Raw genomic sequence first — 12361 nt, forward strand, 5'->3', positions numbered from 1 at the left:
GGCCGTGAGTGCGGAGGGGGCGGGGCTTGGTGTGGCTCCTCCTCCACCCACTGCCCACCTCTCCCCCGGCAAGCTCCCGGGCTGGGCAGGGGGTCTCCGAGCCCGCGTCTGGCTGCCCGGACGTCGAGGCCAGGTTCTAGGCAGCACAGGTCCAGGGCACCGGGGTCTGGGCTGGAGCCGGGAGGCCCCACCGGCCCCTGGGTCCTCGGGCCCGCTCCAGCTTTCCTTGGCCGGTAATGAGGGCCGGGCCCCTTCCCGCCGCCCCCGGAGCGCCTGCAGGCTGGCCCCCATGCACTCTCCCTGTGACCTCCTTCCACCAGCTGTCCTCCCGCCGCCATGCTGCCCCTGCTGCCCCTGTGCCTTTGTCGGCCGTGGCCCCGCAGCCCTCCCGCCCGGCTCTTCGCGGAGGCCGCCCAGCAGCGGTGAGTCGGTCGCGGGGGGCCGGTGGCTTCCCGGAAGTTCCAGCCAGCGCCAGGCCCTGCCCTCGGTGCTGAGATGTTAGGATCTGTCAGGTGCCTTACAGCCTCGTCTCAGGTAGCCTCACCTTCCCTGCCGAGGACTAGGTGAAGGGAGAGCCGCCAAGGTACAGCGAGTCAGGAGGCAGATGCGGCGTTTGGCCTAAGCCAAGCCCCATGCTCTTTCCACAGCTCTTGTGGCTGTGGAGCATCCCTGCTTCCAGCCGGCGGGGGAGTGGGCTTGTTGAAACAAAAATGCAGATTCCTGGGTCCTGCTCTGGAGATTCCGATCGGCAGGAACGAGATGGGGGTCAGGAATCTTTTTTTTTTTTTTTTTTTTTTTTTAATATATTTTATTGATTTTTTACAGAGAGGAAGAGAGAGGGATAGAGAGTTAGAAACATCGATGAGAATCATCGATCAGCTGCCTCCTGCACACCCCTCATTGGGAATGTGCCTAAGGCACATGCCCCCGACCGGAATCGAACCTGGGACCTTTCAGTCCTCAGGCCGACGCTCTATCCACTGAGCCAAACTGGCTTCGCTCTATCCACTGAGCCAAACCGGTTTCGGCGGGGCTCAGGAATCTCAAGCTTTCCGGGAGTTTCTGACACAGGGAGTCTGAGGACCACCTGCTGAGGCCCCCTGGTCTGGCCTGCCCCATCCCCAAACACCCAGAGAGGAGGGTTGTTGGAGGCAGGTCTCCTGCCTCCGGCCATACCGCCCTGAACGCGCCTGACCTTGGAAGCTCAGCAGGGCTGGGCCTGGTTGGTGCCGGGTGGCAGGAGGTCTCCCTGGCACCTGCTTCAGTGCTCTCGGCGCCTGGTTGCTGCGGTGAAGCGTGTGGCCCAGGGGAGAGGTGTCTGTCTCCTGAGCCCCTCCGGCTCTGGCCTCTCCGCAGGTCTGGTCCCAGGAACTACTACGAGCTGCTGGGGGTGCACCCTGGTGCCAGCACCGAGGAAGTGAAACGGGCTTTCTTCTCCAAGTCCAAGGAGGTACCAGCGGCCCTAGGCAGGGAGGTGGGAGGGGAATTCAGAGTCCATTTGGGTTCCTGGGGTCCCGGTCAGATTCCCAGGATGGAACTGAGAGGCTGGTGCCACAGGGAGGGGCAGTGCCCCAGGGGCAGAGGTTGGGCAGGGTGTGAAGAGAGCCAGGGGTCCTGTCTGATGGGCTGGGCTTGTTTTTCTTTTTCTTATTTATATTTTTAAATTTATTTTATTGATTTTTCACAGAGAGAAGGGGAGAGGGATAGAGAGCCAGAAACATCGATGAGAGAGAGACATCAACCAGCTGCCTTCCACACACCCCCCACCGGAGATGTGCCCGCAACCAATGTACATGCCCCTGACCGGAATCGAACCTGATGCTCTATCCACTGAGCCAAACCGGTTTCAGCTTTTTTTTTAAATAAATAAATAAATAAATATATTTCTTTATTGATTTCAGAGAGGAAGGGATGAGAGAGAGATAGAAACATCAATGATGAGAGAGAATCAGAACCATTGATCGGCTGCCTCCTGCACACACACACACCCCCCCCCCCAACTGGGATCGAGCCTGAAACCCAGGCATGTGCCCTTGGCTGGAATCGAACCTGGGACACTTCAGTCCGCAGGCTGACGCTCTGTCCACTGAGCCAAGTCGGCTAGGGCTGGGCTGGGCTTGTTTTTCTGGACCTGCCTGCTCTTGAAAACACCTGGGCCGGGGCATCAGTGAGAGGCAGGCAGCAGGTGGGCGGGAAGGGAGTGCTTCCTGACTGGCTTTCTGGTGGGCGGCCAGCCGGAGGGCTGAGGGGTAAGGCCACTGTCCAGGCAGGGCCTCTGGGAGTGATGGAGCCCTGGTGGGTGGACGCGGTGGAGATGGGTCCTGGCAGCATGGGAAGGGAGCTGAGGGGAGTCCTGCCTCGCCTCAGTTGCACCCTGACCGGGACCCGGGGAACCCAGCCCTGCACAGCCGCTTTGTGGAGCTGAATGAAGCGTACCGGGTCCTCAGCCGGGAGCAGAGCCGCCGCAGCTACGACCAGCAGCTCCGCTCAACTGCTCCCCCCAGACCGCCGGGGGCCGCCGCCCACCCCGCGTCTGCTCACCAGGCGCACAGGTACAATGTCTGCCATTCGCTTCTCCTCCAAACCTCCTGGGCGCCTCCTCCCCTCATGTCTCTTTTTCTCCTTCCCAGCAGCTCCTGGGAGCCCCCGAATGCACAATATTGGGCCCAGTTTCATAGAGTGAGGCCGCAGAGGCCGGAGTCGAGGCGGCAGCAGTACAGACACAACCAGCGGGTGCTGGGGTACTGCCTCCTGATCATGCTGGCGGGCATGGGCCTGCACTACGTCGCCTTCAGGTGCACCCTGCCTTCCCGGGGCGGGCAGAGGGCAAGGGGGGCGCGAAGCCCAGCGTGGCCAGTCGGCCACCCACACCACTCTGTCTCTAGGCTAAGAACTGTATGGAGTAGGTCTCTGGAGCCCCTTTTTTCTCAGCCAAGGCAGCTCTGCGCTGGGGGCTAACGTCATCTCCAGGGTATTTTATTTTTTTATTCATTTTTATTTTATTTATTTTTTTTTATTGAATTTTTACAGAGAGGAAGAGAGAGGGATAGAGAGTTAGAAACATCGATGAGAGAGAATCATCGATCAGCTGCCTCTTGCACACCCCCCACTGGGGATGTGCCCGCAACCAAGGTACATGCCCTTGACCGGAATCGAACCCGGGACCTTTCAGTCCGCAGACCGACGCTCTACCACTGAGCCAAACTGGTTTCAGCATCTAGGGTATTTTGTGTTTTATAATTGGCATGTACATCTTGGATGCTGACTACCAGGAGGGTGGAGCCAACCAAAGTCAGGCACAAGAAAGAAATGCCTGCGAACGGGCTCCCCAGCAGCTGTCCTCACTGGTCTGGCACCAGCTGTCTCCCCTCCCTCCCCCATTCGTGCCAAGGCGCTCCTGCACAGGTACACAGAGGCAGTGCCCACCAGTTCAGGGATGGCATTAGACACACACCCTTTCCAAGTTCTCCGAGGGCCACCCTGATTTCGGTGCTGCTGTCCTCACCTTCCGCAGGACAGCCAGGGTCCAGGGTGGCCACTGGACCCTGGACAAGCCTGGCTCCTCCGCACTGCCCTGCTCACCCAGCCCGGGCAGTTAGGCCAAGGTTCCCACAGATAGCAAGCACTGACACCCTAGCGGGGGACAGTAGGGTTTGGGGGACCCAGCGTTCGTTGTCACCCGCTTGCAGGAAGCTGGAGCAGATGCACCGAAGCTTCATGGATGAAAAGGACCGGATTATCACCACCATCTACAACGACACCCGGGCCCGAGCCAGGTCTGTCCCTGCTCCGCCCGCCCCCTCTTCACCGTCCCGGGACCAGCCTCCGGGGTCCCCGTGCCAACAGCCCGGGCTCTCTCCGCAGGGCCAACAGAGCCAGGCTCCTGCAGGAGCGACAGCCGAGGCCGCCGCTGCAGCCGCCACCCGAGCCGCCTCCAGGCCCAGGGATCGTGCCCCCCTGAGCCTCTCACCCGGACGCTGCGTGTGCCCTCTCCGGACGTCCCCGCCCAAAAAGGCGTGCAATAAAGTGATTCTCAGCCTTCCCCGCCTCCCTCCTTAGGGCCCCGCACCCCCAGCCCCGGCTCCCCCCTTACGGCCCCCCGGCTCCCTCCTTATGGCCCCGCACCCCCAGCCCCAGCTCCCCCCTTACGGGCCCGCACCCCCAGCCCTGGCTCCCCCCTTACGGGCCCCCGGCTCCCTCCTTATGGCCCCGCACCCCCAGCCCCAGCTCCCCCCTTACGGGCCCGCACCCCCAGCCCCGGCTCCCCCCTTACGGCCCCCTGGCTCCCTCCTTATGGCCCCGCACCCCCAGCCCCGGCTCCCCCCTTACGGGCCCGCACCCCCAGCCCCGGCTCCCCCTTTACGGCCCCGCACCTCCAGCCCCGGCTCCCCCCTTACGGGCCCGCACCCCCAGCCCCGGCTCCCCTCTTACGGCCCCGCACCCCCAGCCCCGCCGCTCCTTACGGCCCCGCACCCCCAGCCCCGCCGCTCCTCCGACCACGCCCGCCCTCCGGCCCGGCCCCCGGGGCGGTGCGTCCCCTTTCCCCGCTGCAGCGGCAGGGGGTGCGGAGGGCGGGCCCGCGGGCGGCCGCGCCCCTCCGCCCCCGCCCCGCCCCCGCCCCTGCCCGCGGGTGGGAGCGTGTCTGGGTCACATGAGCGGCCCGCCCGCCAGCCCGGGCCGGCCCCCCGCCGCCCCCGCCGTCCCCGCCGCCGCCCGCCGCCCGCCGGCCGCCCTCCGCCCGGCTCCTCCGGCCGCCGCCGCTGCGCGGAGCTGCGCTGCCTGCGCCCAGGGCCCGGGAGGGGGCCGCGGAGGAGCCACCCCCCGCGCCCGGCCCCCGCCCGCCCCGGCCCGGCCCGCGCCATGGGGCTCCGGCTGCCGCCGCCCCCGGCGCCGCCCGGCTAGGGCGATGCGGGAGCCCCCGGCCCGCGGCCCCCGTGGGCACCATGGGCGCCCTGCTCCGCCGCCTGCTGCTCGCGGCGCTCCTGCAGCTGGCCCGCGCCCAGGTAGGTGGCCCGCCGCCGCCGTGCCCTTCTCAAGGTTGGCGGAAGTGGGGAGGCGCGAGCGGCCTCGGAGGGGACTCGCGGGCCGGACGCGGCCGGAGTCGGCCTGGGCATCCCCTGGGAGGTGATCCTCCCCGCCGGCCCATCCCCGGGGCCCCTCCCCTGCCCCACCCCATTCCCCCGGGCGCCGCCGCCGGGGCGGAGCTGCCGGGGTATCTGTGCCACCTGGGCCGGTGCCCGGCGTGCCCCCTCTGACCTGCGGCCTCCAGACAAGCCTGGTCCCGGGCTGGGAGAGGGGCCTCCGCCGGCGGAGCACGCCTGGCGGTCATGGCTGGGGCAGGGCCCAGGTGGCCAGGAGAGGACAGGTAAAGCCGAGTGGACTCAGGAGTGGAGCAATCGGGGAGAATGTCAGCGAGGAGCTGAAGCCTCCTGACTGCAAGGGCAGGGCCCTGGGGCAGTGACCCCACTGGAGTGCACCTCGGCCCAGGTCTCTTGTCTCCTGCAGGCGCCCGGCTCCCAGCCTGATGCCGCCGCCGGCCACCAGAAGAAAGGTAACAGTAGCCGCTTCGCGCTAGCGGCACTAGGTGCTGTGTGTTCATCCTCCTGGTTAATCACAGCTGTTGTGTGAGGTGCAAACCCTTATCCTGCCCGTCTCACAGAAGTGGAAACTGAGGAAGGGGGTTCCTGGGTTCTGGGTGAACAGGTTGGGAGCCAGCGGAGGGTGGCTGTGACACCGGGGCTAGGGCGCAGCTGCAGGAAACCAGTGGGGACGTAACCCGTATGCATCTGTCCCCAGTGGTGTCATGGATAGATGTGTATGCGCGCGCCACCTGCCAGCCACGGGAGGTGGTTGTGCCCCTAACTCTGGAGCTCATGGGCACCGTGGCCAAACAACTGGTACCCAGCTGTGTGACCGTGCAGCGCTGCGGCGGCTGCTGCCCTGACGATGGCCTGGAGTGCGTGCCCACCGGGCAGCACCAAGTCCGAATGCAGGTAGCGTGGGCCTGGCTGGGGTGGGCGCTGGTGCTCGGGGCTGACGGATGGCAGCCAGAGCCCTGGCAGGTGGGCAAGCGGCTCTCCCTCCTGGCCATGGAGTGTCCTGTCTTCTCTTCCTCTCTCTTTGTCTCTCCCTGTTCTCCTGAACACAGATCCTCATGGTCCGGTACCCGAGCAGCCAGCTGGGGGAAATGTCCCTGGAAGAGCACAGCCAGTGTGAATGCAGGTGCCCACTCTGAGCGAGCAGAGACCAGGCTTGGGGTGTGGGCGTGGGCGTGGTGGTACCCCGCCACGGGGACCAGGCTTCTGAGTGGAGCCGGGCATGCCTGGGGTCTGGGCAAGAGAGTAGGACGCTTGGCTTTCCTGATCCTCCTCCTCCTTGTTTCTGTCGGTCTCTCTTTCAGACCAAAAAAAAGAGAGGGTGCTGTGAAGCCAGACAGGTGAGTTTCTTGGGTTCCTGTCGAGGTGGGGTTGGAACCCAGGCCCAGCGCCCAGGATGCCATGTGTGGGTGGGGCAAGGGTTGTGCAAGCCTCAGGAAGCTGTGGTCCGCTCCCCTCTTTCTCCTCCCGCTGTGCCCCCCGCTCCCCTTTCCTCTGCTCCCCGGTGTGTGTGCTCTGACCCACCCCAGCCCCCTCCAGGGAAGACTCTTCTTCCCGCCGCCCCAGACACGTTCTTCTCCTCCTAGGGCTGATCCTCCCCACCACCATCCCCAGCCCCGCTCTGTTCCGGGCTGGGACCCTGCCCCCGGAGCACACTCCCAAGCTGACATCACCCATCCCACTCCAGCCCCAGGCCCCTCTGCCCACGCTGTACCCAGCACCGCCAGCGCCCTGACCCCAGGACCTGCCGCTGCCGCTGCCGACGCCGCAGCTTCTTCCGTTGCCAAGGGCGGGGCTTAGAGCTCAACCCAGACACCTGCAGGTGAGGAGCTGGGGGGGGGGGGGGGGCAGCTGATTGGGAAGCCAGCAAGGCCCTGTCCTGGTGCAGGCCCAGGGCGCGCCTGCCAGTGGGACAGGAGCCAGGGAAGGGGAGCTGTTGAATGTGTTGAACAAATATTTACCGAGTGTCTGCCGGCGCCGGGCTCGGCATAAACAAGGCTCACATTCCAGGGCAGGAGCCGGCACAGGACACTGATGCCAGCAGAGGCTGTCAGGGCCTCTGGTAAGGCGCACCTGGCGTCGTCCTTTGAGAGGTCAGAGATGTCCTGGAGGAGGTGACATCTGCCTGAAGTAGACATGAGACAGCTAGCTCTCCAGTTTGCAACCTCTGGGCCTTCCCAGAGCCACTATGGCAGACATTTGTCCCACTTTACGGGCTCTGAGAGGCAGGGGACGGAGTGTAACCCCCGTTCACCCTCGTCCGAGGGCTTCTCACAGCCCATCCCTTCCACAGCGAGGCCACGAGTTAGGCCAGTTGGGGTGTCTTTGGGATGCTGGGAAAGAATGAGGTTCGCAGAAGGGAACAAGGGGGCGGGTCCAGAGGGAGCAGATGCTGAGCCGAGGCAGCACGAACAGAATCCCGTTCTTTCCCCCCCTCAGGTGCCGGAAGCTGCGAAAGTGACACATTGCTTCTCAGACTCAGTGGGGCCGCTTGCCTCACAGGCCGCACTCCGGAGAGGGACTCAAGGGCCTGTGCCTCTCCGAGGGCTTTCTGGCCAGCTCTTGTCTCTGCAAGGCTGCCCTCCAACATGGTGGGCAGAGGTGGACGAGACTTGGCGGCAGCAAGAGGGGTCGCGTACCAACGTGGGAGAGAACGGGGTCCGTGTCAGTGTCTAACCGCCCTGTGTCAGTGCGCAGCTTGCAGCGGCCCCCTCCCTGCCCTTACTAAGACGACCCTGACGCTCTGCAAATAATGGGAGTTGGGCTTTGGAATGAGAACTGTGACAATGCCCCCCCACCCCCCACCCCCATAAAAGAGATGGACAGAGCTCTCCCTCCTGTGTCACTGTCTGTCACTGCCCAGGCTGGCTGGTTCAAGCATGAATGTCTGTGTCACACTGCCTCCTAGACCCAGAGCTTCTTACTCTGTTCACGGTGCAGATGGAGTAAATGAGGCCCAAGGTCCCACACCAAGTCACAACCAAAGCCCCACTTGTATCCTTCACATTCATGTCGTTATGGTCAGACTCTAGGGAGTCCCCGCCCCCCTGCTCTTGAGGGGACGGCCGATGATGGCCAGGGAGTTTGAGGTGGGAAGCGGATCTGCTGAATGACCTTGGGTGTCACTGCCTCTCTGCCTGAGCCCCGCTTTCCATGTGTGCACACGGAGGACACGGATGGTCACTGGGGCTCAGGAAGGTCTGAGCATGTGACGTACCTTCCCTGCTGGGCAGCACTGTCTCCTGCTTTTTGCCCCCCTGTAGCTTAACTCAAGCTGTGCACCTGCCTTGTTCCCCCTCCCTGAACGGGAAGCACCAGAGGTTTGAGGCTGGTGGGCTTGGTTTGAGAGACAGGCCCCCGACCGCAATCCTCCCGCTTTCTCCACCTTCACCTCCCTTTCACCTGGGGTGCCCCTGCTCGGGACTCTCCTGACCTTTCTCTGCCCCAGTCCAAGCGCACTGCCCAGCCTGCTGCCTACAGACTCCCATGCTGCCAGGCACTGAGGGGGGTGGTGCAAAGGTCAACGCCGGGTACAATGGCTTTGCCCTGCTGAGGTGGGACACTCGGGCAGAGGTCAATCCGAAGCACCCACCCTCGTGATGGTAGATTTGAGGGGGTGATAGTGATCTTGTTGGGCTCAAGGCAAAAGTGGGGTTAAACCAGAAGAGACAATTCCTGAGTGATTAATATTTTCATGTCATGATCGCCATGCTGTCCGTGAAAATGCCATAGCCCAGGAAGGAGGAGAGAAGAGGGTTAGAGACCTCGGGCCACCATCTCGGTCCACTTGGCTGAACTGGGCACGCACGATGCTTCGCCTGCGCCTCCTTGCTTACTCCTCAATTCCGGGGTCAGCTCTGTGACTCTTCCTTTTTTATTGGATGAAATAGGCCGATTGACCTGGGGATTTGACCTCAAATCAGCTGTCTCCCTAACCCTAGGTTTAGCTGCCTGCTCACAGCAGATTCGTTGTTTGAGATGTTTGCTGGGTACTGGGGCGCCTGAAAATAACAGCCACCTCACTGCAGCTGACACAGTGGTCAGTGGGCGACAAGCAGAGGCAAGCCTGGCCGCGGAGAGAGAAGAGGGAGAGCATTGGCTGTGGGCGGGCGCCTGGCGGTGGACAGCATCGCTGCAATCCTGCCTGGTGGGGTACTCAGCCGGCCAGGCCAGTAACTCAGCTCAAGGTCAGCCAGTCAGTGACAGGCAGGTCCCGAGTTCAAACCCGCCTCACTCAGGCCGAGTCTTTCCACAACAACTAACTGGGGAGGGGGGGGTGTCCGGAGGACACACCAGGGATGTCGTGGGCAAGGCTGGGGCGACGCAAAATGGCGTCTCAAGACACTTTTCAGGTACCGCGCCCCCTGACCTTAATTTCACCTCCACCGGAAGTGTCTGTGGTCCTTTCGGAAGTCACTTTCACCTAACCTTACCAACTACCGCGCGACAGGAAGTGACGATGGTCACGTGGCTCTAGAGGGCGGGGCTAAGGGAGTCCCCTCCCCCGCGGGCGGTGGCGGCGGGATTCGCGCGGCCCAATGAGGGCGGGCGGCGTGGCCCGGGCTGGTAGCCGCAGTGACGCGCCTGCGCAGAGGCGGTGGCACGACGAGTTGACTCCGGGGGCGCGGCGAGGAGGTGAGCGGGGGCCACAGCCCGGGCTGAGGGAGCCGGGGTGTCCGCGGGCAGGCTGGGTCAGGCCGGGGTCCCGAGTGTCAAGGAGGGTAGGGCACGAGGAACCTGAAGGCTGGTGCGGGAGCCGACCGGGGATGCCGCAGGGGGAGGGCCCTCACGCCGCACGGGGCGGGGCCCCGGCAGTCGGGGCGGAACTTGGAGCAGAAGCCTCTGAGCTGGGACCTGCGGAAGGCGGGACTCTGGGCCCGGGGGCGGGGCCAGGGCTTGTGGGGGGCGGGGCCTTGGCCTTGGAGGAGGAGCTGGGACAGGCGGGGGGCGGAGCCTCGGGCTCGGAGACGGAGGGGAACGAGGCCCAGGCGCCAGGGGCGGGGCTCCAGCCGGTGAGCGGCGTGGGTGCAGCTCAGGAAAAGGGATCTCGTTCCGTCGAGGGTGGGGCTCCGGGGCTGGGGGCGGAACCGCGCCCTCTGAAGGGTGGGGCCAAGGAGCCGAGCGCAGGGGTAGGCCCAGGTAATGGCCCGGGGCGTCCACGCGGGGGCGGGCTCCGTGGTGGCCGGGCCTGGGAGCGTGGTAGGCCTAGAACTCCCCCGGGAGAGGTGGTGTGGGTTGAGCGGGCTCGACGGTCACCCGACACGGGGCCAGTCTGGGTGCCCCGCAGACCCCCGAGGGCTCAGAGCTGGGGAGGCGCCCCGGGCGGAGGCACAGGGCCGGCCTGGGGGGTCTCCCCAGAGGACCGGGGCTCCCCGGAGCCCCCCAGTGGCGACGTGTGGGTGCCTCGGGGCCGATCCCCTGCAGCGGCGGCAGAGGTGTGGGTGTGCTGGGCAGGGGGCAACTGGGTTTGGCGTGAGTGGTGTCGCCCGGTCAGGGCAACTGCTGTGCAGGCAGATAGGGTCTGGACTTTGCGTAAAGGGACGGGTGGGAATTGAAGAACGGAGTTGGGGGCCAGGAGGGAAGGAAGGGCTGAGGGTGAGCAAAGGGGCGGGGCCCTGGCTGCTGTGGCCTCCCCTTACCCCCTCCCCCCGCTGCTGGGGTCCTCGGGCAAGCTCCCTTCTCACTGGACTGGTAAGTGTGACGTTGGAGCCCGGGGGAGAGGGTGGTGACCCGGGTCGAGGGGATCCCCGGGGGCAGACAAAGTCCGGTGGTGTGGAATCCTACCACCTGCAGGTGTTCCATGCCCTTCCTGCCCTCCCGGTCGGTCGGTCGGTGGGGGTCTGTTCTCGCAGAGACATGAGACTCAGCTGGGTCCTGACAGTCCTGTCCATCTGCCTGAGTGCCCTGGCCACGGCTGCGGGGGCCGAGGGCAAGCGGAAACTGCAGATCGGGGTCAAGAAGCGGGTAGACCACTGTCCCATCAAATCGCGCAAGGGGGACGTCCTGCACATGCACTACACGGTGGGTGAGGAGGCCGGCCTCCGGGTGTGGGTGGGGACTCTCGGGACCAGGTTCCTCTGCTAAGGTGGGTGACCTTTTCCCCTCCGCCAGCTTCCATGGTTCTATCGTGCTCCTCACTGTCCACTCCCCAGGGGGAACCAACAAAGAGTTACAGTGTCCTGTGAGCTGCCTAAGGCTCTGTCCCCTTCTAGGACTATGGCCACCAATGCTGTGGGGGGACAGCCTGACGAAGAGAGCTGGGGGTGGGGTGCTGTCAGAACCCTCCTCCTCATTGGCCTTCCCATGGTCCCACAGGGGAAGCTGGAAGATGGGACGGAGTTTGACAGCAGCCTGCCCAAGAACCAGCCCTTTGTCTTCTCCCTGGGCACGGGCCAGGTCATCAAGGGCTGGGACCAGGGGCTGCTGGGGTGAGTCAGGGGCCATGGCTGTGGTCCAGGTGAACGGTGGGAGGCGAGCCCCAGGAATGGGGGGAGGGAGGACAGGGAGCCGAGTGCTGCCAGATGCTGAGTATGTTGTCCTGCAGGATGTGTGAGGGGGAGAAGCGGAAGCTGGTGATCCCATCGGAACTGGGTAAGAGGGCCTTCCTGAGGGGGTACAGGGTTCCGGGTGTGTTTGGGGAAGGGTGAAGGCTGGTTCAGCCTCTGTATTGGTCTCCCCCACCCAGTCATTACAGTTCATGCCTCTTCCAAGATTAGCTGTGCCCAGCAACGCCAGGGCAAGACCCTTGAGGCACTTGGCTCTGCTGTCCACCTTGTGCCCTTTATCTGGCCTTTGCAGCCCCCCCACCCATTACACCGCCATTGCTGGCTGGGCAGAAGCCTGGTCTCAGCCTGAATGTCTGCGGAACCTCTCTCTGACCGCAGCTCACTGTGTTTTCTGTGTGTGCATCTCTGACAGGGTATGGAGAGCGGGGCGCTCCCCCGAAGATCCCAGGTAAGAGACCTCTGGCCCCCTCCCACTCCCCCTCCCACCTGCTGTGCCGCTGGCACTCACTCTACCTCACTTCTCTGCCGCAGGTGGTGCGACCCTAGTGTTCGAGGTGGAGCTGCTCAAAATCGAGCGCCGCTCAGAACTGTAGCCGAGCTGGGGAGGGCCGGTGGAGAGGCCCCATCAGGGACCAGACTGTTTAAGAAAAAAAATCTTAAAGCTCATGAAAGGAGCCTGTGTGTGTTTGTGGGCCCTGAGAGACTTAAAAACCACAGCCCAGCCTCCCTCTTCCTCGGCATCCCGAACCGTCTCCTTTT

General features: G+C 64.2%; 4 protein-coding genes across 13 annotated transcripts; all 4 read left to right on the forward strand.

The window, feature by feature from the left end:
- The first annotated feature begins 6 nt into the window (after positions 1 to 6).
- Positions 7 to 4042, forward strand: DNAJC4 (DnaJ heat shock protein family (Hsp40) member C4). Of its 5 annotated transcripts, none has more exons than XM_084895944.1 (6): positions 8 to 422; positions 1357 to 1450; positions 2399 to 2552; positions 2634 to 2795; positions 3690 to 3776; positions 3865 to 4042. In XM_084895944.1, exons 1-6 carry the CDS (start codon positions 237 to 239, stop codon positions 3959 to 3961), a joined length of 780 nt encoding a protein of 259 aa, XP_084752070.1. In that variant the 5' UTR covers positions 8 to 236; the 3' UTR covers positions 3962 to 4042. The 5 variants fall into 5 exon arrangements, with proteins under 5 accessions (XP_084752068.1, XP_084752070.1, XP_084752069.1 ...); XM_084895943.1 differs by having other exon boundaries at positions 10 to 422; positions 2631 to 2795; XM_084895946.1 differs by having other exon boundaries at positions 14 to 422; positions 2368 to 2552.
- A 736-nt stretch (positions 4043 to 4778) lies between these two features.
- Positions 4779 to 7924, forward strand: VEGFB (vascular endothelial growth factor B). Of its 4 annotated transcripts, none has more exons than XM_084895958.1 (7): positions 4779 to 5003; positions 5506 to 5584; positions 5797 to 5993; positions 6149 to 6222; positions 6401 to 6436; positions 6784 to 6918; positions 7536 to 7924. In XM_084895958.1, the coding sequence occupies exons 1-7, from the start codon at positions 4944 to 4946 to the stop codon at positions 7555 to 7557; spliced, it is 603 nt and encodes a 200-aa protein (XP_084752084.1). In that variant the 5' UTR covers positions 4779 to 4943; the 3' UTR covers positions 7558 to 7924. The 4 variants fall into 4 exon arrangements, with proteins under 4 accessions (XP_084752084.1, XP_084752085.1, XP_084752082.1 ...); XM_084895959.1 differs by having other exon boundaries at positions 4832 to 5003; positions 5506 to 5551; XM_084895956.1 differs by having other exon boundaries at positions 4840 to 5003; positions 6683 to 6918.
- A 1543-nt stretch (positions 7925 to 9467) lies between these two features.
- FKBP2 (FKBP prolyl isomerase 2) lies at positions 9468 to 12264 on the forward strand. Of its 3 annotated transcripts, none has more exons than XM_084895975.1 (6): positions 9468 to 9731; positions 10949 to 11117; positions 11412 to 11524; positions 11641 to 11687; positions 12015 to 12050; positions 12134 to 12264. In XM_084895975.1, the coding sequence occupies exons 2-6, from the start codon at positions 10953 to 10955 to the stop codon at positions 12193 to 12195; spliced, it is 423 nt and encodes a 140-aa protein (XP_084752101.1). In that variant the 5' UTR covers positions 9468 to 9731; positions 10949 to 10952; the 3' UTR covers positions 12196 to 12264. The 3 variants fall into 3 exon arrangements, with proteins under 3 accessions (XP_084752101.1, XP_084752100.1, XP_084752102.1); XM_084895974.1 differs by having other exon boundaries at positions 9676 to 9731; positions 10890 to 11117; XM_084895976.1 differs by lacking the exon at positions 9468 to 9731 and adding an exon at positions 10082 to 10235.
- Positions 9738 to 12264, forward strand: LOC311628588 (uncharacterized protein). The gene is made up of 6 exons (XM_084895949.1): positions 9738 to 10787; positions 10949 to 11117; positions 11412 to 11524; positions 11641 to 11687; positions 12015 to 12050; positions 12134 to 12264. Exon 1 carries the CDS (start codon positions 9863 to 9865, stop codon positions 10649 to 10651), a length of 789 nt encoding a protein of 262 aa, XP_084752075.1. The 5' UTR covers positions 9738 to 9862; the 3' UTR covers positions 10652 to 10787; positions 10949 to 11117; positions 11412 to 11524; positions 11641 to 11687; positions 12015 to 12050; positions 12134 to 12264.
- Positions 12265 to 12361: the final 97 nt, after the last annotated feature.

This window comes from Pipistrellus hanaki (genome assembly GCF_964339955.1).
Source record: "Pipistrellus hanaki genome assembly, chromosome: 9".
Classification (NCBI taxonomy): domain Eukaryota; kingdom Metazoa; phylum Chordata; class Mammalia; order Chiroptera; family Vespertilionidae; genus Pipistrellus; species Pipistrellus hanaki.

What these genes read in the sequence shown, in the direction of transcription:
- LOC311628588 (XM_084895949.1), top strand. Translation starts at nt 9,863, where the DNA reads ATGCCGCAGGGGGAGGGCCCTCACGCCGCACGGGGCGGGGCCCCGGCA.
- FKBP2 (XM_084895975.1), top strand. Translation starts at nt 10,953, where the DNA reads ATGAGACTCAGCTGGGTCCTGACAGTCCTGTCCATCTGCCTGAGTGCC. An exon ending in TCCTGCACATGCACTACACG is followed by an intron (nt 11,118 to 11,411) that starts GTGGGTGAGGAG and finishes ATGGTCCCACAG; the next exon opens with GGGAAGCTGGAAGATGGGAC. An exon ending in TGGGACCAGGGGCTGCTGGG is followed by an intron (nt 11,525 to 11,640) that starts GTGAGTCAGGGG and finishes GTTGTCCTGCAG; the next exon opens with GATGTGTGAGGGGGAGAAGC.
- VEGFB (XM_084895956.1), top strand. Translation starts at nt 4,944, where the DNA reads ATGGGCGCCCTGCTCCGCCGCCTGCTGCTCGCGGCGCTCCTGCAGCTG. An exon ending in AGCACCAAGTCCGAATGCAG is followed by an intron (nt 5,994 to 6,148) that starts GTAGCGTGGGCC and finishes TCCTGAACACAG; the next exon opens with ATCCTCATGGTCCGGTACCC. An exon ending in CACAGCCAGTGTGAATGCAG is followed by an intron (nt 6,223 to 6,400) that starts GTGCCCACTCTG and finishes TCTCTCTTTCAG; the next exon opens with ACCAAAAAAAAGAGAGGGTG.
- DNAJC4 (XM_084895942.1), top strand. Translation starts at nt 337, where the DNA reads ATGCTGCCCCTGCTGCCCCTGTGCCTTTGTCGGCCGTGGCCCCGCAGC. An exon ending in CTGCACTACGTCGCCTTCAG is followed by an intron (nt 2,796 to 3,689) that starts GTGCACCCTGCC and finishes ACCCGCTTGCAG; the next exon opens with GAAGCTGGAGCAGATGCACC. An exon ending in GACACCCGGGCCCGAGCCAG is followed by an intron (nt 3,777 to 3,864) that starts GTCTGTCCCTGC and finishes CTCTCTCCGCAG; the next exon opens with GGCCAACAGAGCCAGGCTCC.